This window comes from Maniola hyperantus, chromosome 9, assembly GCF_902806685.2.
Source record: "Maniola hyperantus chromosome 9, iAphHyp1.2, whole genome shotgun sequence".
In the NCBI taxonomy this organism is placed as follows: Eukaryota; Metazoa; Arthropoda; class Insecta; order Lepidoptera; family Nymphalidae; genus Maniola; species Maniola hyperantus.
In genome coordinates, this window is record NC_048544.1 from 9,455,473 (window position 1) to 9,478,258 (window position 22,786).

Sequence of the window (22,786 nt, forward strand, 5' to 3'; positions counted from 1 at the left end):
TTAAAAAAGGGTTATAGTCTGGTCTGTCATCTGGCCGCTGTCATTATCCTGTCAAATAAGAAGTAAGCTGTCAATCTATTGTCATTCAATTTATCAAACGAAACGCGGGAAACATTTACCTATTTTTAGTTTACATGGAAATCATGGATACATGGAACAAGTATCCCCATTAATCTGTGACATGAAATGAGGGTATCTGTGATTTTTATTTGATTAAAATAGTAATTATGTATGATGTGAATTTGTTTGTTGTTTTATTTTAAGTTAGTCAAATATCGGTAAAAATGCCCAAAGCACTTAGTTTAAAAAAGGTAACATTTTAAAAATATTGTTTGAAATCTTTCTGAATTATTGTCGAATAATTATTACATTGAAATGTCTTTTCCAGACGCTGAGTAGTCAAGTAAAGAATCAAAAAGCGATTACCCAATTTTTCAAATCAGTTCCATGTAGTCAAGAAAAGATATCACCGGTTAAGCATCAAGATTCAGAAACAAAAGAAACAACTAAGACATCTAAAAGGAAAGCTGATTCTCCTGCACAAGTAGTTCATGTCAATATCAAAAAAGACTGTACAAAATGTGATAGTTCAGTGAAAAAGATTAAAATAGACAATAATCATGGTCATGAGATACATATTGAAAACACTAACACCACCATAAAAAGTTCACCTAGAAAGGACGTCACCAAGAAATTATTTGTTGATAATGAAGAAGAATCAACAAAGTTTAATAGTCAACAGGATAAATTGTGCCTTAATTCTGTTTACCTAAACAAAACACAAGAGAATCATTCTAGTGTATCGAAAGTGCAATCTAGTCCTAGAAAAAGTAATAAATCACATGAAAAAGAAAATTGCTGTAATTACAACATCGAAGAAATTGATAATAATTGTATAGCAAATTCAAGTAATGGGGTACATTATACATCACCCAAGAAAAATCTAAAAGGTAAGTAAGATCAATGCGAAGTTTATTCTCCAAGATTTTTTATAACATACTTAGTATCATATTTATAATAAAACTATGGTAACCTTATTGGCACAGGACATGTGGCTTTACAAATGTAGGTGCTGTCTTCAATACTTGTTAAAGTTTTTGGGAATTTATGATGTCTTACTTGGTGATGAAATGTATAGACATATTACTGTCGTCTTGCTTCTACAAACCACACACTGCAGAGTGATAATGGATTAGAGAAGCCACCTCCAGTGGACACTTGGCATATGGTGAGGAAGTGGAACAGATGTGCATGTGAGGTGCAAGGCACGGCCCATACTTCAGGATAAGAGAAATACGCATACAGTACATAATGGCTTCCTATGTACCTTGATGGGAGGTTTCAGCTTCGTCTATTTACATCCACACCTACTATGTATAGTGTAATCCTACAAACAGCGGAGTGGCGCTGAGGCATGGCTGCTTTGTTTTTATAAACTTGTACTCAAATTATTTATTTTGAAATATGGTTGAAATTATTTTAAAGGAAATGAGTGTTCTTGAGCGCATTCTCGCTGTAACAGCTCCTTCAGTAGAGAGACCGCGCTTAGCCAAAGGCGCGCTGCTGCGACGATAAACGAGGAAGCAACCGATCCTCACCCAAATAACCGTGGAAATGTCAACTCGCAGCAGCAGCAACTCGCAGATATAAGCTATCAAAGTTGTACTGGTGGAGTCATCAGTTATGTGTCAAATTTTGCAAGGAGATGTTAATGCTCCAGAACTTCATGACCAACTGTGTCGCATACCTGTCCGTGAATCCAATAGTAATCTTTGTCCACGAAAAAATAAACTTTTCGTGGTCCCACATCATCGCACTGTTGCTAGATCTATGTCACCTATACCCCGTTCATTAGCATCGTTCAAGCACAAGCGCAAGCAATAATGCTCAATGGGACCCATTTAATGATGGGTCTATAATACTGGTTCGGGAGTTACTGAAGTACGCTGAGAGCATTGCATGAATATGTCATTCAATGTTCTCAGCGTACATATTCAAAATCCTTTAATCTTTTATCGTTTTGTATTTTGTGTCTTGTTTCTTGTACCTTTATTTGTATTTAAATTTATTATTAATCATCTAGTTAGTGTAAGTGGCACTGCCGTTCTAATAAGATATAAAAATAAATAATAAATAACAGTCTAGCCACCAATACGACTTTGGTAGCTTATAACTTGAAAACGTGACACTTTGGGCGATTTTGTCTTATACAATACTTATTTGTATTGATACCAGCTATCGATTTATGCGGGTTTTGTGTGTGGCTAATATTTTGGAAAAAAAAATGGTGGACATGTAGTTAGCAGGCTCCATACTAAAATATTCAAACCCCTTTTGCAGTGCGGGCCTACCCTAAGGCAAATTAAATGAAGTTTAATATTCAATCATCTTTCAACTTACAGCAGCAATAAGTGTTTCACCAAAATCTAGCACATTAAGAAGTCAAATATGTGATGTTCAGTCGCCATCAAAGAGTGGGTCCACGGCCAAAGTGCTTGAATGTATAGAAAACCATATGTTTGATGACTGGGAACTTGATATTGACGGGGTAATTGTTTCACAACCAACTTTTTTTAAAGTTTAAGGCATGTTAAAAATGATTAATATCCCATTTCGTTTTCCAATAACATAAAAAATATTCTCTTACGCTGTTTTTCATCAGAATGCATTAAGATCTAAATGCACTTAGGTACGCTGCGCTGCGCGACGCGACGCGGTGTGTCAAATATAGTTTATAAATGCGTTAGTATGAAGCAAAGCGCACTTGAGCCGCGCGGCGCGTCAAATATATTTTATATTGATTTGTATGGAGCAAGGCGCTGCCGTGCAGCATCGATTAGAAGTTAGCTAGGATGTGATAGGAACAATATTTTTAAATAAATTGCATATGTTGAACCTATTGGTTAAGACTTCCGCCTTCTTTTTGGGAGGTCGGGGGTTCGATTCAGGGCGGGCACGCACCTCTAACTTGTCGAAGTCATGCGTTTTTAAAATAATTAAATACCTAACTAAACCCTTCTTACTCTGAGAGAAGACCCGTGCTCTGTAGTGGGCTGACTATGGGTTAATCATGATGATGATGATGATGTAGGTATGTACAGGTAAAATGTGAACCATTGTTGGACAATTATCCACTCTCTTAAAGTCTAAGCTAAGCTTGGTTACAGTACGCGGCCAAAAGTAATGTACTGGACTTTAGAATGTCATTTCGGCTTTGTAGAGCGTTGTCTCTTGTCATTCATTCCTATATGACGTTTTGTCGGTCTCAACGACAGGGACAACGCTCTACAAATCTGCTATCTCCTAAAGGTCGATGTACATTACTTTCGGCCGCGTACTGTATTTTATTGATGTTTTTGTACAGGACATTAAAGAAGACTTGGATCTAAGTGTGATACAGAGATGTAAGGTGCTGTCTGTGAAGAGACATAATTGTAAACTTGAGCTCAAACTTAAAAATGATGATAACAATAGAGGCACTTGTTTTGTTGAGGGAACCTGGTAAGCGTAAAGTGATTTTTGATAATAATTTTTGCTAGCCAATAACAGATAGCCCAGATACATGACAAGTTCATGTGGTAAGTGATAATGGAAGATGGAGGTGGACTACCATGAAAAGGGTATAGAAAAACTACTAGCTTTTTATTAAACTCATACTCCTATTTGGTTTTTACATCTATACTGACCGACTAGACTGATTGACTGATCTATCAACACACAACTTGAACTATTGGATGGATCAGGCTGAAATTTGGCATGCAGACAGCTGTTATGTCTAAGAAAGCATTTTTGGAAATTCAACTCCTAAAGGGGTAAAATAGGGGTTTGAAATTTGTGAAACTGAAAACATTAAGGAGAGCTCTTAGTTATGCCGGTTTCCTCACGATGTTTTCCTTTACCATTAAAGCAAGTGATATTTGTTTTAAAAACGCACATAACTTCGAATAGTTAGAGATGCGTGCCTGGGATTGAACCCCCGACCCTCCCGAAAAGAAGGCGGACGTCTTAACCACTAGTTTCAGGTGGTTAGTGGATCAGTAATGATTTGAGATGATGATTCAACGCGAATTGGCTTGCAGGTTAAACACACCATTGGAAGCGGGTGAAATAGTTAGCGTGCTTGCAACTCGCGACGCCTTGGGTAGTTACACCGTTAACAATAGCTCAGGCTTGTTGGCGCTAAGGCCCGACCACTTGGTGTCTAGCACGAGCGTCGTGGCTGGAGTTTTCTGTAAGCGGAAGGCTGTGCTACAGGAGCGATGGCGGGGGATCGACTCTGCTAATTCTGCGGTAGTCAATCTTTTACATTTTGTGTTTTCGCTAGTAGTACAGTACCTGGCAGGAAAGATTACACATCGAACTTTAGAAAGAGATAATCGACAGCTCCGGCCTCGTTGAGCGTCGTCTCTGTTACTCATACTTATGCGACTTTTGTTTCTGACAAGCTGTCAGTCTCATGGTTTTCTAAGTTTGTTGTTTCTGGCGGGTACTGTGCCTAATAGGTGCAAGTGAGAGAGCTATAGTTTTGTATGCTTGCCACGTAAATATAAGTTAATAACTAAATGTAATTAGCACTACAACTCATTCATGGGGGGGGTTGTAGTTTGTTAAGGTGTTCTAGCCAATCTTTAAAAATTCATATCTTTGTTTACAACTGTAGCTTTATTTCACTCTCGCTTGCCATTATAGTATAAAAGCATTTTATCCAAAGTAATATTTACCTAAGTAACTTTCGTTTTATCTTTTCAGATGACCATAGGTATACTTGTTCACGAGCTAGTGCAAAAATCTCTCACACAAAATATAACAAACACATCAGAACTGGGCGCTGAAGCGGATAAACTGATAAAGGAGTCTATACAAATGTTGTACGACGCGGGAATATCCGAGACGGAGGCGCGATCGAACATACTGATGTACATACAACCTCTTACTGACTTTATGCAGACTTATTTAGCGTCGAGTGTCAAATCGTCGGTAAGTAACTGTTGTAGTTTCTTAACATTGTAATTGTGTAACACTTGTATTTTTCTTTTATTGTTCGGTTCATGCTGGGGACAAATCTACCGGAATCTATACCTACTTACATTTTAATATTATAAGCGAAATTGTGTCTATCTGTCATCTTTTCGCGGCCTATCCGCTTAGCTGATTTTGACGAGCAATCCCATTCGTGTTTCAAAAATTATTCGAAATTCAATTCGAAAACATATTTACTCTTGTAATTGGTTGGTGTATCAAAATGGTTAACGCCCACTGAGATTTCGTCAATATAATTTGTATGGAATTACGTAACAGAGAGAGCCCTATACTAACTTCTTTCCGTGGATGGAGTATAGCCAACAGTGGCTGCGACTAAAGGCCGCGACTAGTGGCTCGACTTGCCCATCAGTGGCGTCCACCAGTCAGCGCCACCGGCAAAAGACCTCCAACCAATATAGTACTGTTGGTAGTTGATTCAACTACCAATTGTTAAAAGAAAATACGTAAGGATATTCTTCGTCAGTTTTTATTTAGTTGACATGTTGATGTGAACAGCAAACAAAAGAGAATGACATTTTTATTATTGAGCTTATAAATAAACCTAATACCTACGAAGAAGTATTTATTCTAATACTCCTCCTTATATTCATAAGCTCGTCACTTACTCATTCTGATTTACATACTCATTATTCATGCATCATCTAATCCCATTCCTCTTACACACCATTCAAATTTACCTCTCATCAATCCTTTCGTTAACACATCTGCAACCATACGTGAGGTTTCTTTATATATCAGAGAAATCTCACCATTTTCTATTGCTTCTCGAATAAGCTGATATCGTACATCTATATGCTTAGTACGTTGATGGTGTACAGGGTTTTGTGCGATAGCCATAGCTGACTGACTATCAGTGTATAGAGTTATCGCTTCACAAGGTTTCCGTGTTAGTTCAGCCATGAACCGTCGAAGAAATACAGCCTCTTTAGCAGCCTCCGACAATGACTCTGCAGTAGATAATGCTATTGTTTTCTGCTTCTGACTATTCCAGCATATAGCTCCTCCTTGGCACAGAAAAACTGATCCCGAGTATGACCTGCGATCTCGGTCTCCGGCGTGGTCGGCATCTGCGTATCCCACAATCCATTATTTCTGTACCGCTTCTCTAGAGTACTTAAGTTTTAACGATTTGGTTCCTTTTAGATATCGGAGAACTCTTTTCAATGCTATCCAATGGCAATCATCATAACACTCGTTAAACTGACTCAGACTATTCACTGTATGTGCTATATCTGGCCTCGTGCACACGGCAACATACAAAAGTGAGCCAATTAATGCTTGATAAGGTACATTAGGTGATACATGATCTGGTCCAGGTTTCTCTAACCTCTGCCCTTGAACCGAAGGTGTGGTCACTGGTTTAGCAGCTTCCATTCTATATGCATGTAATAACTTCCCTATGTGATCTTCTTGGTCAAGACTTATCCCATCTTTCTCCTGTGTTATGTTAATTCCAAGCAGTAGTTTAGCGCTTTCCAAATCTTTCATTTCGAAATTCAACGTTAGCTCTTCTTTAACCTTCTTCATTTCTTGCTCTTCATTCCAAAAAATAAGTATGTCATCTACATACACTGCAAGTATGATAATTTTTTGCTTGTCACCTCTGTAATAAACACATGATTCATTTTTGGATCTATGAAAGCCAAGTTTTTAACGTCTCATTGAGTCTTTTGTTCCATGCTCTAGGAGCTTGCTTTAAACCATATAATGCCCTGTTCAGACGACAGATGTAATCTCCTTGCTCTTCAAAGCCTTTAGGTTGGTTCATATATACTTCCTCTTCAAGATGTCCATTTAAGAACGCCGTTTTCACATCCATTTGATCTATATGAAGTCCTAGTTTAGCTTTCTAAGCTATTAGTAACCTTAACGAACTGTGCCTGACCACGGGCGCAAAAGTTTCGAAGTAATCAATGCCTCTTCTCTGACTGAAGCCTCTTGCAACTAAGCGAGCTTTATATCTTTTTCCTCCCGCGTCTTCTTTAATTCTTAATAACCATTTAGAATCTACTATGTTGCATTTTCTCTCAGGTGGCTTCACCAAAGTCCACGTGTTATTCTTTTTTAAAGCCTTCATCTCCTCCTGAATTGCAGCTCTCCACATGTGACTGTCTTCTCTAGACAAGGCTTCTTCTATAGTCAGTGGCTCATCTCTAGCTACTGCTACTGTATGATATAGAATACAATCTTTGAACACTGTAGGTGTACGTTCTCTTAAAGGATATCTCCTACCTTCATCAACGTTCTCCATTTCTGTTTCTGGATTACTCTCTATAACCCCAGATCCAGGTTCTTCTCTCGTCTCTATATCATTCTCCATCTGAATAACTTCTTCTGAACTAATTGGTATTTCTGGTATTGTGGGTATATCCTGCACATCCGGTTCTTCTATATTCCCTAGAGGTATTATTACTTCCTCAACTACTCTCTCCTCATTTTTAGATGTGTCGATATCTTTAGAGTTTTCGAAGAATACAACATCTCTAGATTTGTATACCTTATGAGTTTTCGGGTCTAATAAACGATAACCCTTTGTTGTTTCGAAGTAACCTACAAAAACTAACTCCAAACTTTTCGGATCAAGCTTTTTCCTCTTTTCATCTGGAATGTGCATGTATGCTTTGCTCCCAAAAATACGCAGAAAACTCAAATTTATTTTCCTTCCAGTCCAGGCTTCTTCTGGAGTCTTTCCTTTAACCGCCAGTGTAGGTGATCTGTTTTTCAGAAAAACAGACGTTTGAACAGCTTCCGCCCAATACACTTTTGGTAAGTTTGCTTCAGCAAGCATACTTCTTGCTCGTTCCACAATCGTTCGATTGGCTCTCTCGCTCACTCCATTTTGAGCTGGTGTATAGTCCACAGTTAGCTGATGAACAATACCATTTTGTTTTAAAAACTCACTAACTCTTTTATTGACATACTCGGTCCCGTTGTCGGTTCTAATAATTTTAAGCTTTCTGCCAGTTTGTGATTCAGCTAAAATCTTAAACTCAACCAACATAGAAAAAACTTCACTTTTTTCTCTTAAAAAATAAACGAAGGTTTTTCTTGTTTTATCATCAATAAAATTAATAAAATATCGTTTGCCTGAGAATGACGGAGTTTCTATAGGTCCACAAACATCACTATGTACTAACTCAAGAAGTTCAGTAGCTCGCTTCGCCTTCTTCTTTGGAAAAAGTAGCTTAGTCTGCTTACCTTTCAGACACGAAACGCATTGTACTTCTTCGGGATCCTTAAAGTTAATACCTTCAGCCATTTCGTCTCTCAACATCTTCATATAGTTAAAACTTAGATGACCGAGTCTCTGATGCCATAATCTAAAACTATTATCAACAATTGTGTTCAAAGCTGAAACATACGAGTTATATGTACAAGGTTTTGATCTAAATTTATAGATCCCTCTCTCTTCCTCGCACATCTTTTTCCCAGAACCTTTTATCTCACAATCATTCTCTGCATACATCTCACAACCTCTCTTTGAAAATACTACTACAATACCTTTACGATTAACTAACGTACTTACACTCAATAAGTTCACAGTTAAATCCGGTACATACAAAGCTTCACTCACCGTAAACTCTAACTCTCTAGCCGAACATACATCACCACGACCTTCTCCATTTATTCTACTCCCGTTCGCGCATGTAACTTGTACAGGCTTCTCTAGCTCTACATAGTTTCTAAACCAATCCTTGCGACAAGTCATGTGAGATGACGCGCCCGAATCAAGGATCCACTCTCCTTTGCATGAACTCTCTGTAGTAGATAATGCAGTGAAATTGACTTGATGACCATTATTGTTCGTCATCTTCTTCGATGGGTTAGATGGACAATTTATTGCTTTGTGGTGTCCTTTACAAATGAAACATTTCAGTATTTTCTGTTGTTGTTTGTTTCTGTTTTTCTACTAAGGCACTCGTAGACGGCTCCTCATTGTCGCCTTGCTCCTTCTTCTCCAATTGTAGAAGCTTCATTTTTACGTAATCAGTAGTTAGTACTATATTACTGTTTTCCATTGCCATTCGTAGAGGTGCGTATTTTTCTCCTAAACCTTGTAACATGAGCGCTGCTAACAACTCGTCGTCCAGCTCTTTTCCTATATCGTTCAGTTTTTGAGCGATACTCATGATCTCAGTTACATATTTTTGTGAAGATTCGTACATACTGAGTTTCTGACTAACCAGTTTGCCCAGTAAATAGCACCGATTATTTACGCCTCGATCTTCGAAAGTTGAGCACAAGGCATCCCAGCACTCCTTTGCCGTTTTTGATTGACGAACGTGAATTAAACAGTGTGGTTTTAGCGTTAAGCAGATTTTTGCTCTAGCCTTCTGATCCTTTTTAATACCTTGTACATCGGTAGCACTTGGTGTTGTCGCTGTGTATTCCCAAAGGTCTTCATGAATTAGATGTAGTTCCATTTGGAACTTCCATGTTCCATAATTCGTACTACCGTCCAATTTTTCCATACTTGGAAGACCTGACATATGGGAACTTTGCGATCTCTCAACATCTCTCGTTTCCATCACGATTTCCTTAGATACTGTATGCTATGCTATGACCCATAACCTGTTGGTAGTTGATTCAACTACCAATTGTTAAAAGAAAATAGTCAGTTTTTATTTAGTTGACATGTTGATGTGAACAGCAAACAAAAGAGAATGACATTTTTATTATTGAGCTTATAAATAAACCTAATACCTACGAAGAAGTATTTATTCTAACAAGTACGCGACAGGTCGAGATGGCAATTGGGGTATGAGGCGGGGGGACGCCCTGCACACCCGCACGTTACAGCGCTCGCCTGCGCGGGGGCTGTCCGGGTATGCGGGGCGCGTTCCCTCTCTGATTGCCATCTTGATCTGTGACGTACTATACTTTCATACATTTTTAGCAAACTGTCAAACGTAGTTGGAATGGAAAAATTGAAAAAGTGTTGGATATAGAAGAAAATGTTTGCTGTCCCCAACTGGGCTTGAAAGGAAAGATTGACGCCACTTTACAGGTGTCAATACATGATCGTACAGGTAAGGATAGTAAATTGACTGCTTTCAACCCGAATTCTTGTGTGGCACCAATTAGGCAGGCGTACCCCATCTTAGGCTGCATCACTGGAGATGTGACTGCAGGCAAGTGCAAGCCTTCGTACTAAAAAAAAGTTTAAGACAACATAGAATGTAAAAAAAATATTTGAAAAGGCAATATTGTGCTCAAAATTTTCAAATTATGACATGCATTTTCCACAAATCGACAAATATTTGTCATCCCAAATTTAGAGGGCCTTACACACACATTTTTTTCAAAAATTATTCGAGTGATTGTGTTCTAATTCTAAACACATATTTTGTATATACCTATTGTGTTGCAATGTATCAATTGAAACTTCTAAGTTCCGAAAGAAAAACCAAGCTCAATCGTCGCCGTATGGTTTGATAGAAGCTACTCGATCCCAATCTAAATATACCTATAAAAGGAAAAGGTGACTGACTGACTGATCTATCAACGCACAGCTCAAACTGGACTGATCGGGCTGAAATTTGGCATGTAGATAGCTATTATGACGTAGGCATCCGCTAAGAAAGGATTTTTGAAAATTCAACCCCTAAGGGGGTGAAATAGGGGCTCGAAATTTGTGTAGTCCACGCGGACGAAGTCGCGAGCATAAGCTAGTAAGTAATAATAGTTTCCATCAACTTGCAGATCCGAAAACAGCAATTGTACCATTAGAGTTAAAGAGTGGTCGTGCCTCAGTGTCGGCGGAACATCGCGGTCAACTCGTGCTCTATGGCATGATGCTCAGCTTGCAGAGGCAGGAAGACCCCGCTACTGCACTGCAACGAGGCTTGCTGCTGTACTTGAAGTGAGTCAACTCGACATAGCAATAGTGACATTAGATGAAGAGTGGTCGTGCCTCAGTGTCGGCGGAACATCGCGGTCAACTCGTGCTCTATGGCATGATGCTCAGCTTGCAGAGGCAGGAAGACCCCGCTACTGCACTGCAACGAGGCTTGCTGCTGTACTTGAAGTGAGTCAACTCGACATAGCAATAGTGACATTAGATGAAGAGTGGTCGTGCCTCAGTGTCGGCGGAACATCGCGGTCAACTCGTGCTCTATGGCATGATGCTCAGCTTGCAGAGGCAGGAAGACCCCGCTACTGCACTGCAACGAGGCTTGCTGCTGTACTTGAAGTGAGTCAACTCGACATAGCAATAGTGACATTAGATGAAGAGTGGTCGTGCCTCAGTGTCGGCGGAACATCGCGGTCAACTCGTGCTCTATGGCATGATGCTCAGCTTGCAGAGGCAGGAAGACCCCGCTACTGCACTGCAACGAGGCTTGCTGCTGTACTTGAAGTGAGTCAACTCGACATAGCAATAGTGACATTAGATGAAGAGTGGTCGTGCCTCAGTGTCGGCGGAACATCGCGGTCAACTCGTGCTCTATGGCATGATGCTCAGCTTGCAGAGGCAGGAAGACCCCGCTACTGCACTGCAACGAGGCTTGCTGCTGTACTTGAAGTGAGTCAACTCGACATAGCAATAGTGACATTAGATGAAGAGTGGTCGTGCCTCAGTGTCGGCGGAACATCGCGGTCAACTCGTGCTCTATGGCATGATGCTCAGCTTGCAGAGGCAGGAAGACCCCGCTACTGCACTGCAACGAGGCTTGCTGCTGTACTTGAAGTGAGTCAACTCGACATAGCAATAGTGATATTAGATGAAGAGTGGTCGTGCCTCAGTGTCGGCGGAACATCGCGGTCAACTCGTGCTCTATGGCATGATGCTCAGCTTGCAGAGGCAGGAAGACCCCGCTACTGCACTGCAACGAGGCTTGCTGCTGTACTTGAAGTGAGTCAACGCGACATAGCAATAGTGACATTAGATGAAGAGTGGTCGCGCGGCACAACAAAAACCGGCGCGGATGCGCTTGCTTCACTTTATACCATCTTCAAATAGATAGATAATAATCCATTCACTGCGCATATTCAACGCCCGAGTAAGACTCGTGTTTTTGGTTGCAGAGAGAGAATAGATCTTCGCGAAGTGAGCTGTGGATATCCTGAAAGACGAGATTTGATGATGTTGCGTAACGAACTGGTACAACATTTAGCGGCAGGACCACGGAGTATTGATGTTGGTTAGTTCAAACTTAAGCACTATTTACTTTGGGCCAACTTATTGGACTAACACACACACTAGTACCTAACGTTAGCAAGGCGTTTTGGTGTAAGTTGGCTATAGGTGTGTATACGAGTCCAAGGTGGTACCTGAAATCATGAATTGTTCTATCTACGCTACTCGATAGGAAGGACATTCTTAACCAGTAAGTTCAAAGCACTTTTAAAAGTTTATTTGTATTAAAAAAACCAGCTAAGTGCGAGTCAGACTCGCCCACTGAGGGTTCCGTACTACAATCGTATTTTATCGACATTTTGTACGATATATCAAAAACTACGTATAAAAATAAATAAAAATCTGTTTTAGAATGTACAGGTAAAGCCCTTTCATATGATACCCCACTTGATATAGCAATCTTACTTTAAATTTCGAAAATAGCAATATTTGTTCGAAACACATTTTAATTTTTTTCTTGTGATGTGACCACAAATTCACGGTTTTCAGATTTTTCCCCTAATGTCTGATATAAGCCCTACGTAGCTACCTGCCAAATTTCATGATTCTAGGTCAACGGGAAATACCCTGTAGGTTTCTTGACAGACCGACAGACAGACAGACAACAAAGTGATCCTATAAGGGTCTGTTTTTCCTTTTAACTTTAAGATACGAATAACTTGTATATCGTCAGTCAATATTTTTTTTTTTTTTTATTTTGTTTATTTGAAAGTAATCAACAGCGCAAATACATAATTATTATTTAAATTTAAATCTAGGTATAACAGAAGGCCAAAAGAGATTACTTAAAATTATAATTAAACTATTTTAACAGAATAGAGTTAGAATAAATGTAGGTATATACAATAATAAAATAAAATTACAACAGTGTGTGTATGATTGTATGTGTGTGTGTATGCGTGTGTGAGTGTGTAATATATTTTTATTTGATTAACAGATGAAATAGTAGACATAGAGGACGCTTCTCGGCTGTTGCAACAAAGCATGCCTGAACCTATCCATCACCAAAACGCTTGCTCAAAATGCCCATACCTTACGCTATGCTCATTACATTTGTGGTAAGTTAAACACACTATGGTAAATTGCTGTGTATCTTGTGAACTATCCCAAATTCAGTACAACAGAAGAAATATATGGGTAAGCTCTTTTCCACCGACGACTAGCCGATTCCGGTAACGGTAGCACAATTTGCTCGCTTCGAAACCAAACTTTGTTAGTAGACAATGTGGCTAATTCTTTTGTACACAATCTCTAAACTAAACTAAAATGGCACGTCTATCTATTGCTATCCCTTTCATAGTGTTGCTTGCGAAAAAGGATGGCACTAGATTTAGACCTGTTAATTTAGTTTAGTTTAGAGAATCGGCTACAAAGTTTTCAGTTCGACGATATAACAACGGCAGCTATATGACAGCTGCCGCTTTATTACATAGATCAACTGGTTAAATCCATATAAATATGTGTCTCTCCGTTTAACTTTTTACGGCCCATCAGTTCAACTGAGAATTTGGAATAGAGATAGCTTTCATCCCGGCTGTAGGCTACATTGTATCCCGGAAAATCAGAGTTCCGCGGGATTTAAAAAAAATCTAAATTGTGGACGAAATTGCGGGCATATCTAGTATCTTATACTAGCTGATGCCTGCTACTTCGACTGTGTGGATTAGGGGTTTCCTGATCTTGATAGATTTGATACACACTTGTACATTTATAATATTAGTTATATATTTTTAATATCACTTACCATCAGGTGAGATTGCAATCAAGGGTTAGCTTGTATCTGAGTAAAAACAATTTAAAAAAGGATATTGAAGTCGCAATTTTTTTAAACATCCGATAATTTTATACCAGGCACACAGATGGCCCCACAGTGTCAGAAACGCACCCGCTATCAAAGTTGCGACATGAAGCATTAGGCCACTTGTCCCCACAACACATCAAGTATTTCCTGCACTGGACCAGCCTATTGAAGCTCGAGGAAAAGGGACAGATGATTACCTCTCCTTTGCACGCCTTGTGGACGGAAAGTGCTGAAAAACGGTGGGTTTGCAAGTTATTTTGTTAGCAATGTTGTAATATTACTAAATTGTCGATTAAATAAGTTAACCCTGGGTTTTCAATTTAATAATTATAAATATTTTAAATATTATGTAAGGACATCATCGTCAACCTTTAGCTGGCCCATTACTGATTATCTAAATAAGTAAATGACTGAATGAATAAGTAAATGAGTAAATGAATGAACCGTATTTCGTACCTTTGTGAAATACGGTTCTCAATTCAATATTATTTGCAGTGCCAAACGCGGCGTATGCGCAGTTAATTTGGAATTAAAATCAGTCACAAGCTCTGGCGATAGATTTGCACACATTTTTGTACGAGAGTCCACAAATCCAGGTACGCACGATTTATTAACCTAGTAATCTAATAATTTATTACTATGAATCACTACCTCACTACCCATATTATAAATTGGAAAATGTTTGTTTATTGGTTTGTCCTTTAATCACGTCGTAACGGAGCCACGGATTGAGTTGATTGTTTGCATGGGTATAGTAAAAGACATGGAGAGTGAAATAGGCTGCTTTCTTATCCCGGAAAATCAAGGAGTTCCTACGGGAATTTCAAGAACCTAAATCCACGTTGATGAAGTCGCAGGGATCAGCTAGTATATTATAATTTGTATATTTATTTACTTTGTAGAACATTCACATATTGGGGATAAGCCTTCAAAAGGGCCTCAAGAAGGGGAATTTTCTATAGTGAGTATAGACAATCGTCCATGGATAGCTGCAGGAGTAGTTACCATATCAAACAGCAAGGAGTTGCATATACTTTTGGAAAGGTAAGAATATTTTTTCTAGAATTAGATTATACTGCAGCTTCTGTTAAAGTGCTATGCTTATATTTAGAAAAAAATAGTTTTCCGGATAAACAAACAGTATTTCACATAGACACATACAAGCCTAGTTATAAAGCTCTCAAAAATTTTCAGGGACTTGAGTGGTCTGCTAAACGAACACAGTATTTCAAATAGACACATACAAGCCTGGTTATAAAGATTTCAAAAAATTTCAGGGATTTGAGTCGTCGGCTAAACAAACACACAATGTTTCACATAGACACATATGAGTCCTTCGCAACCACTGTCCAAAACTTGACTAATTTAGGAGTACTTATGGAAGACAGCGACCGCGCCTTGAGGCTTAGAACGTGAGTACAAATTGGTAGTTTCATATTATGTATCTTCAATTATGACAGCTGTAGCACATAATAAAGGTAATCGACAACTTGTAAAGGGCTCGGCGTTGAGAAGAAAGACTTATTGGTGTCACAGAATACTCACTATTACTACGTAAAAAAGCGACACTCAACCCCTTCCCCCTAAGACCTCAGCCATGCTTGATCCTACCCAGAGGCGGATTAAATGTCAAGAGCGCCCTAGGCGAACACCTCATAGGCGCCCCTCTAACAGCCATATCAAAAAATTTACTAACTTCGTAAGAACGAGGAATCGGCTCATTGCATAGTTGGTAGTTGGCGATTATATTTATTTATGTGAACGACAGAAGAACATCACGTGACACTTTGCTATTTTAAAGAAGAGGCAGTTTCGGTCACTCTAAGAAAATATTACTTAGTAGGGATAATTAGTTAGGCCAGGTAATGGAACTCTACATGATCACCTGCGTCCCTTCGTAACCTCGCGCCCCTAGGCACGTGCCTAGTTTGCCTTAAATCCGCCTCTGATCCTACCGACCCTACTACTGTGGATGGGTCAATGTCCCGGTAGTAGTAATAGGCAATAAACTCAGTTTGCTTGACATGAGACATGAGATTTGGGAGTGTGGCTGTGTGGTGTAAATCAAATATCGATGTTTATTATTTACAAACACTTTACAAATAAACAAAACTCATTCTGAAACTTCGAAACACTATTTTTTACTTCCAGTTTAATAATAGACCAAATACCACCAGAATTTGTGCCTAAGTTACCCCGCGAAGTTGGTCGCTTGGGGTCAAAGCTTATGCGCTCCCTGAATATTGAGCAACAGCGCGCTGTACTCAAGGTTTTAGCCTGCGAACATTACGTGTTGTTGAAGGGTCTTCCCGGAACTGGTGAGTCAACCAATTCATTCTAATACTATTCTCACTTAAACAATGGTTTCTTTGTGTTGATACAAAATCTCTAATGCTGCTTGTAAACATTGGCCCAACGTGATTAGCGAATGTACCTACTTGACGTGCACAAGCCTACTTGATGAATACTTGCCGCTTGCAGCTGGCTTTCCACCTCTTCAGACTTGATGCAAGTATTAGGATCTTGGCGCAATTTTTTTTAATTTAAATTTATTTGACAATAAATTGCGTTACACCCTTAACATGTTGGGCCAACGTGAATTGAATTGACATTTCTAAAATTAGTGCTTGGTGCTAGGTATCCTATTCGAAAGGAATATTGTGAAGAAAAATAGTACTACTTTTAGAGCTATAATTATGAGTTAGTGAGTTAGAGAGTTATGTAGGTATATTTAGTTTAGAGATTTTTTGTACAGTGTTGATCATATCTTTGACAAACGCATGGTAGTTTGGAAATAAGAATTTGTAGCTATAGATCGATCCAATAATGTTGATCCTTGAATTTTAGTGGTGTTTGTGTAACAAAGGTCGATATGACATTCTATCATCCTTTATTTTAAAGTTATGGTCCTAAGAATCCTAAGAAAATTCGTCATCTTTCTAGGTCAAAGTTCGAATAATCAGATTTTTTAAATAGCTAAACTTCTGATTCCCTAGGTAAAACGCAAACCATTAGCGTGCTCATACAAATGCTAGTGGGGCTCAAGCAGCGCGTACTGGTCACCGCGCACACACACTCTGCTGTTGACACTGTGCTCAATAGGTATGCACATCAGTTCCCCACAATATGGGGTACGGCAAAAAGAATTCCCTGATTTGGACAGTAAGACCAAGATCTCTCTTTTGAGAGAAGAAGAGACTTTGCTCAGGCTTAAAGTTAAAATGAATCGCATTTATGTCTCCTGACACAGTCTTAGCAAGGTCTCATTACACTATATAGATCTCAGCCTAAGATTCGTAAGTATGAGATACGTCAAACATTTTTATGAGAACTCCTTTGCTTTGAAATAACTTACAGGAAAATCTTCAAAACGGGGAGTTCTTTCTGCCGTACATTGAAGCTTGGCTTCAGTAATTTATAAAGTCCGGTGACTGTACCACATTAATTAGTTTTTACTTACATTGTATGAAAACATATTACATACAGAGAGTACAATTTGATGAGATTAAAGTCATAAGAATAGTAAAGCCCTCATCCCGGCTAGCTGATCGCTTCTATATACTTCTTTTTTACCTACCTAGTACCTACTATAATAAAATAAACACTAAAGCCCACAACATAATATCAAATTATCTTTTAATAAGTTATGCCGCACGATTTATCCGTCTAAATTTGCATCCTGTGGCCGCCTGTAAATGGAATTACATGTTGACCTGGCACTTAATTATAAAAAAATTATGTAAATTTTTTATGTGTATAATTCTGTTGGTGGTTCTAATAAAATAAAATCCGTCGGAAAACTTTTCAGCAAAATTCTGACATTTAGTACGTACGTGTACGTTTAGTACAAAATGTATGGACAGACTCTGCAGTCTGCTCATACATTTTATACTAGACATTGTAAATCTCTGCAGATGTATAATTTCAGATGATATTATGCTGGCGGCTTAAATTTCAACTATTACTCTTTTGTGTATCAGGCTACCAGAATCCGTCCAAGTAATGCGACTGGGCACAGCCAGTCGAGTCGCACCAGCGTTGATGCCGCGGTGTGAACACACTCTCATACAAAAATGTCATTCTACTGAGCAACTTGCACAACTCTACGATTCTATGGTGCGTTATTAAGTTACTTATTGATTTTGCATTTCCCTCTTATATTTTGATGGCATTTAGTACCGTTAACATTCTTATGGTATATAACCCAAATAAGGCTGAGCAAGTTTTTGTGTTCTGAGGCAGTAGTCCCACTTATGGACTAGCATACCCTATATGTCAATCACTTGTTTACTCGAAAGATTAGAAACGAATAACGCATTGAATGCTTTGGATGGCGTAATACTGTAAACGCCTTCTGTCCCACTCACTGGGGGGAAATAGGACCTAAAACATACACATGTTCATTGTATTTTCTCTTATTTAAAATTAACTTTTTGCATAATCCAAGACCAATATTGCAGGAAGTAGTCGGCGTAACTTGCCTGGGCGCCGCACACCCGATGTTAGCGCGCACTACGTTTGATGTGTGCATCGTCGATGAAGCTACACAGGTGATTTACTAGAAAACTCACAGACTCCGGGCCGGGGGGCGGTTCGGAGGTGACCTGCAAATATTTGTATGTATGAAATTTTGTTTGTCACATTGTCACAAAATGCCCGTGGGCGCTAAAGCTCCAAACCACCACTGCCTGCTTCAATGTGGTTCCACTAGCTTTTACTCGTGGCTGTCCACGTGGATTTAGATTATTCAGTTACTCACACACATGAACACACACACACACACACACTTTCGGAAAAATACCTAAAGAACTTAATTGTTGTAGGTTTTGCAATGCACGGTCTTGCGTCCCTTGTTTGCAGCGAAGCGCTTTGTGTTGGTCGGAGACCCGGAACAACTGCCGCCTGTAGTGAGGAGTAAAAGTGCAAGGTACCTGCTAAAATTACCTGCTCGAGCCGCTCGCTCTGAGCAGAGCCTTTGGCATTCAAACTCATATTTAACTCATTTATACTGAATAGATGCTGAAGCTTTATTGTACATGGCGAATCTTGAAACCACGCTATTGGTGTAGTATGTGTTATAGTGTTGTACGGCGCTACGAGCTAAAATTTAATAAACGAGTATCTCGAACTCTTAACTTTCTCTCCCTCTCAGAAGAGATAATAATGTTAATCTCTTGCACGCTCTTTTTTAATTCTATTTTAGTTGTGAATGTGATTTAGTTACTTATTAATTTATCAATGAAAATTGACTGAGTATTTTTCTGCTCCGTGTGCGCTGACTCCAAGGTTGCACTTTTAATTAATCAGTAATTTTCTAGACGTCTCGGCATGGAGGAGAGCTTATTTCATAGACTGATAAAGGATGACGTGACATGCACGCTAAGACTGCAGTATCGTATGAACCAGGCCTTAGTGGAAGTCGCTAACAAAGTAGCTTACAACAACAGTCTGAAATGCGCTGACCAGAAGGTTGCACAGGCTCAATTGAAAATAGATATGCAGGTATCTTACAAATTATACACATATCCATTATCCATACTAATATTATAAATACGAAAGCATGTCTGTCTGTCTGCTAGCTTTTCACAGCCCATCCGTTCAACCGATTTTGACGAAATTTAGTACAGAGATAGCTTGCATCCCGGGGAAGGACATAGGCTACTTACTCCTTATCCCAGAAAATCAAAGAGTTCCCACGGGATTTTTAATAACGTAAATCCACGCGGATGAAGTCGCGGCCATCATCTATTATTTTATAAAAACCGATAGACATTGAGGTCCTAAGGTACTAGGAGTGGTGACCTCGCACCTGAAAGTGCAAGCTCATATTTTGTGATATATTTGATCTATTACTAGAAACATACAAAAAGACAAAAACTATGTCTCATGTGGCTCGTGGTGCTCTCCTTTGTATCTCTTTTGTGCACTGAGTACAGGGGTATTGAATTTACAAAATCTATAAGTACCCACTAGCACTACCCATTTTGCATGTGTTCAAAACAGATCGTATGTATTATGTACGTATCAAATGTATTTATATCTGTATGTATCACAACATAATAGTTTCTGACACTAAAGTGATTCCTAAGAGTTCTTTTTTAACTTTTGAGTATAGAAGAGGAAATTTATTGCTGCCTTTTTAATGTTTTTTTTTATTTTTAGAAAATATCTCTATATTCTGATGAGTCGCCATGGCTCATCACAGCATGTAGTCCTGAGTTCGAAAATGCCGCTGTTTTCCTAAACACGATTATTCCTCCTACAGCAAAGAGTAATACTGAAAAAGTATTTACTAACAGCGATGAGGCATGTGTCGTTTTGGATTTGGTTGAAACATTTAAACAGGTAAGGGTCAATACACTAGCTGACCATGTACCAATAGTTGATCAAATGCAAAAAAAAACACTATGATCAGGAAAATACTCTAAAGTGATCAACAATTGGTACTCGTCATAGGTAACTTAACGGTAAAGTACTTACAGTACGCGGCAGACAGTAATGTACAACGGCCTTTAAAATGACATTTCGGTTTTGTAGAGCGTTATCTATGTCACTCGTACCTATATGACGTTTTTGTCGGTCTCAATGACAGAGACAACGCTCTACAAATCTGCTATCTCCTTTTAAAGGTCGATGTACATTACTTTCGGCCGCGTACTGTACCTACGCACCACAGACGTTTCATCGTTTAAGTGAGGAAACCAGCCTAGAGAGAAGGAAGAAAGAAAGAAACGGTAGTACTTTGGTAAGGCTACAAAAAATACTGGTAATCCGAAACTGAGGCTAAGCTCAATAGTTTTAACTTTCATAGCTTATGCTTTGTGAAAATAAATGAACTCATATTTTGTGTTCAGGGTGGTGTATTCCCATCGCACATAGGCGTCATAGCCCCTTACCGGGATCAAGTATCTCTATTGCGACGCGCTTTGTCTGGAAAAGACGTGGAAGTCAGCACCGTGGACCAATTCCAAGGCAGAGACAAGAGCGTCATCATATATTCTTGTACCAAGTGCGTTGAAAACGACGAACGACGACCCAAGGTTAGATTATTTTACTATATGCTCTTAATACAATGTCAAACACGTAGTTTTGTTTTGTATGAGCAAATGGCAGATTTCTCAAATCTCGAACATTATCCGAACGTGGCGTCAAGCAAAAATATAAAATTGCATCAATTACCGCATAAATGCTTGACTCAAGCACTAAGTAAACATTGTAAACAGTCAAAATGCTTGGCTCAAGCAAAAATCTACGTTCTCCGTTCCCGAAAGCCGCTTGACCGTCTCGGAAGCCCATAACAACCGATTATAGTGGGAAGGCCGGCCGCATATCAGAAATTGTCTGTCTGAAAACTTTCTTTCGCATTCACTCTGCGAACGGCAGAAATGTACATACCTACGTCCGATATACGTAGGTATATATATATATTGGGAGGACAATCATAGTATTCGATTCGATTCAGTGACATGGTGAACATGAGCACAATAACTATAAGGCTCAATATTTTTCAAGAAACTGATTTGTACTTATTTATGTACGTTAACTATATATCGATTTCTAATTATATTATATATAATTGATATAGGTATTGATGTCGTTGATAACGTATGTGGCTTACCTTAGGTTATTTGGTTACCAGGATGGAGAAGTCCTCAACGACCAACGACGCCTGGCCGTGAGTGTGACGCGCGCCAAACACAAGCTCATAGTGATAGGAAACTTACGCGCTTTGCAGCGATATGCTCCTCTCATTAAACTCATTGAATCCTGTAGGACGGTGACCTTGGAAGAAGATACTGTGGCAAGGTTGAATAAAAAATATGGGACATTTGTCGTGTGATCATTAATCTTGTTACTTAAAATGAGTGTCGACAACTATCGAGTTACTTTTTGTCATGTTTTGGCAACTCAAATCGTACGAAAATTGCCATAGATTTTAAGAACCTTTTACTTAAGTTAATCGGAAAATCGATGCTATAAATACAGAGAGCCATGAAACATAATTATCAAAAACCTATTCTTAAGTGATAGTTGATGAAACGCATAACGCCAAATGCATAATCCGTGGGTAGGTATGATAATACATTTGAATAAATAACTTTAATATTTTTAATTATGAATGAACAATATTAAACTTTAATTTTTTACTGTATATGCTTTATTTTATTAAGCACATAAGACGTATGTTTGATTTCAAGTAAGTACCTACATAAAAAAACAAAGTCGTTATTTAGTAAAGGTAGATTCTAAACTTATTGGCGGGAAAGGCTATCCCTTGATAACATTTCCCGCCAACTTTATAACTCAGCTGATTGTCAAACGTGCGTGCATGTCACCCAATGTTGCCAGAAAGGTACGAAATTCGTACCTTTTTGGTCATGTTCGTATCTTCGTTCTTATTTTCCTACTTTTTTCAGACTTAATTAGGACTGTTTTATCATCTATGAATTTAATCTAAGTTTGAGGCATTTATTACACCTCAAAAAATCGACAAGGCAAATCTATAGTACGTGACAGGCCGAGATGGCAATCCGGGTATGAGGCGGGGGGGACGCCCCTCACACCTGCACGTCACCTGCGCTATTCTGCACTGGGTTTGTGCGGGTATGCGGGGCGTCCCCACCCCAATTGCGATCTCGACCTGTCGCGTACTATAATTTTTTAGCCATAGTTTAAAATTCAGTAATTAACTGAATTTTTACGACGTACATAATTCAATGGTGCAGTAGCATCCTCGTAAGTTTTTCGTACCTTTTCAGTGGCTCATTCGTAGGATTTAGGATTCGCCACATCTCATCTAGCAA

The 22,786-nt window shown here is 39.0% G+C and overlaps 1 protein-coding gene across 1 annotated transcript; it reads left to right on the forward strand.

Annotated features, from left to right (window-relative positions):
* Positions 1–152: 152 nt before the first annotated feature.
* On the forward strand, positions 153–22,134 carry Dna2 (DNA replication helicase/nuclease 2). The gene is made up of 23 exons (XM_034971936.2): positions 153–311; positions 389–950; positions 2,403–2,548; positions 3,365–3,501; positions 4,080–4,290; positions 4,750–4,977; positions 9,941–10,073; positions 10,747–10,906; positions 12,070–12,185; positions 13,119–13,239; positions 14,033–14,221; positions 14,478–14,578; positions 14,885–15,026; positions 15,260–15,394; positions 16,134–16,300; positions 16,979–17,084; positions 17,963–18,098; positions 18,443–18,532; positions 18,806–18,909; positions 19,301–19,484; positions 20,145–20,327; positions 20,837–21,022; positions 21,622–22,134. Exons 1-23 carry the CDS (start codon positions 285–287, stop codon positions 21,820–21,822), a joined length of 3,765 nt encoding a protein of 1,254 aa, XP_034827827.1. The 5' UTR covers positions 153–284; the 3' UTR covers positions 21,823–22,134.
* Positions 22,135–22,786: the final 652 nt, after the last annotated feature.

Coding starts and splice junctions, on each gene's coding strand:
- Dna2 (XM_034971936.2), top strand. CDS start 285: ATGCCCAAAGCACTTAGTTTAAAAAAG. Junction 2,549..3,364: donor GGGAACTTGATATTGACGGG/GTAATTGTTTCA, acceptor GTTTTTGTACAG/GACATTAAAGAAGACTTGGA. Junction 15,027..15,259: donor TTGCATATACTTTTGGAAAG/GTAAGAATATTT, acceptor AAAAAATTTCAG/GGATTTGAGTCGTCGGCTAA.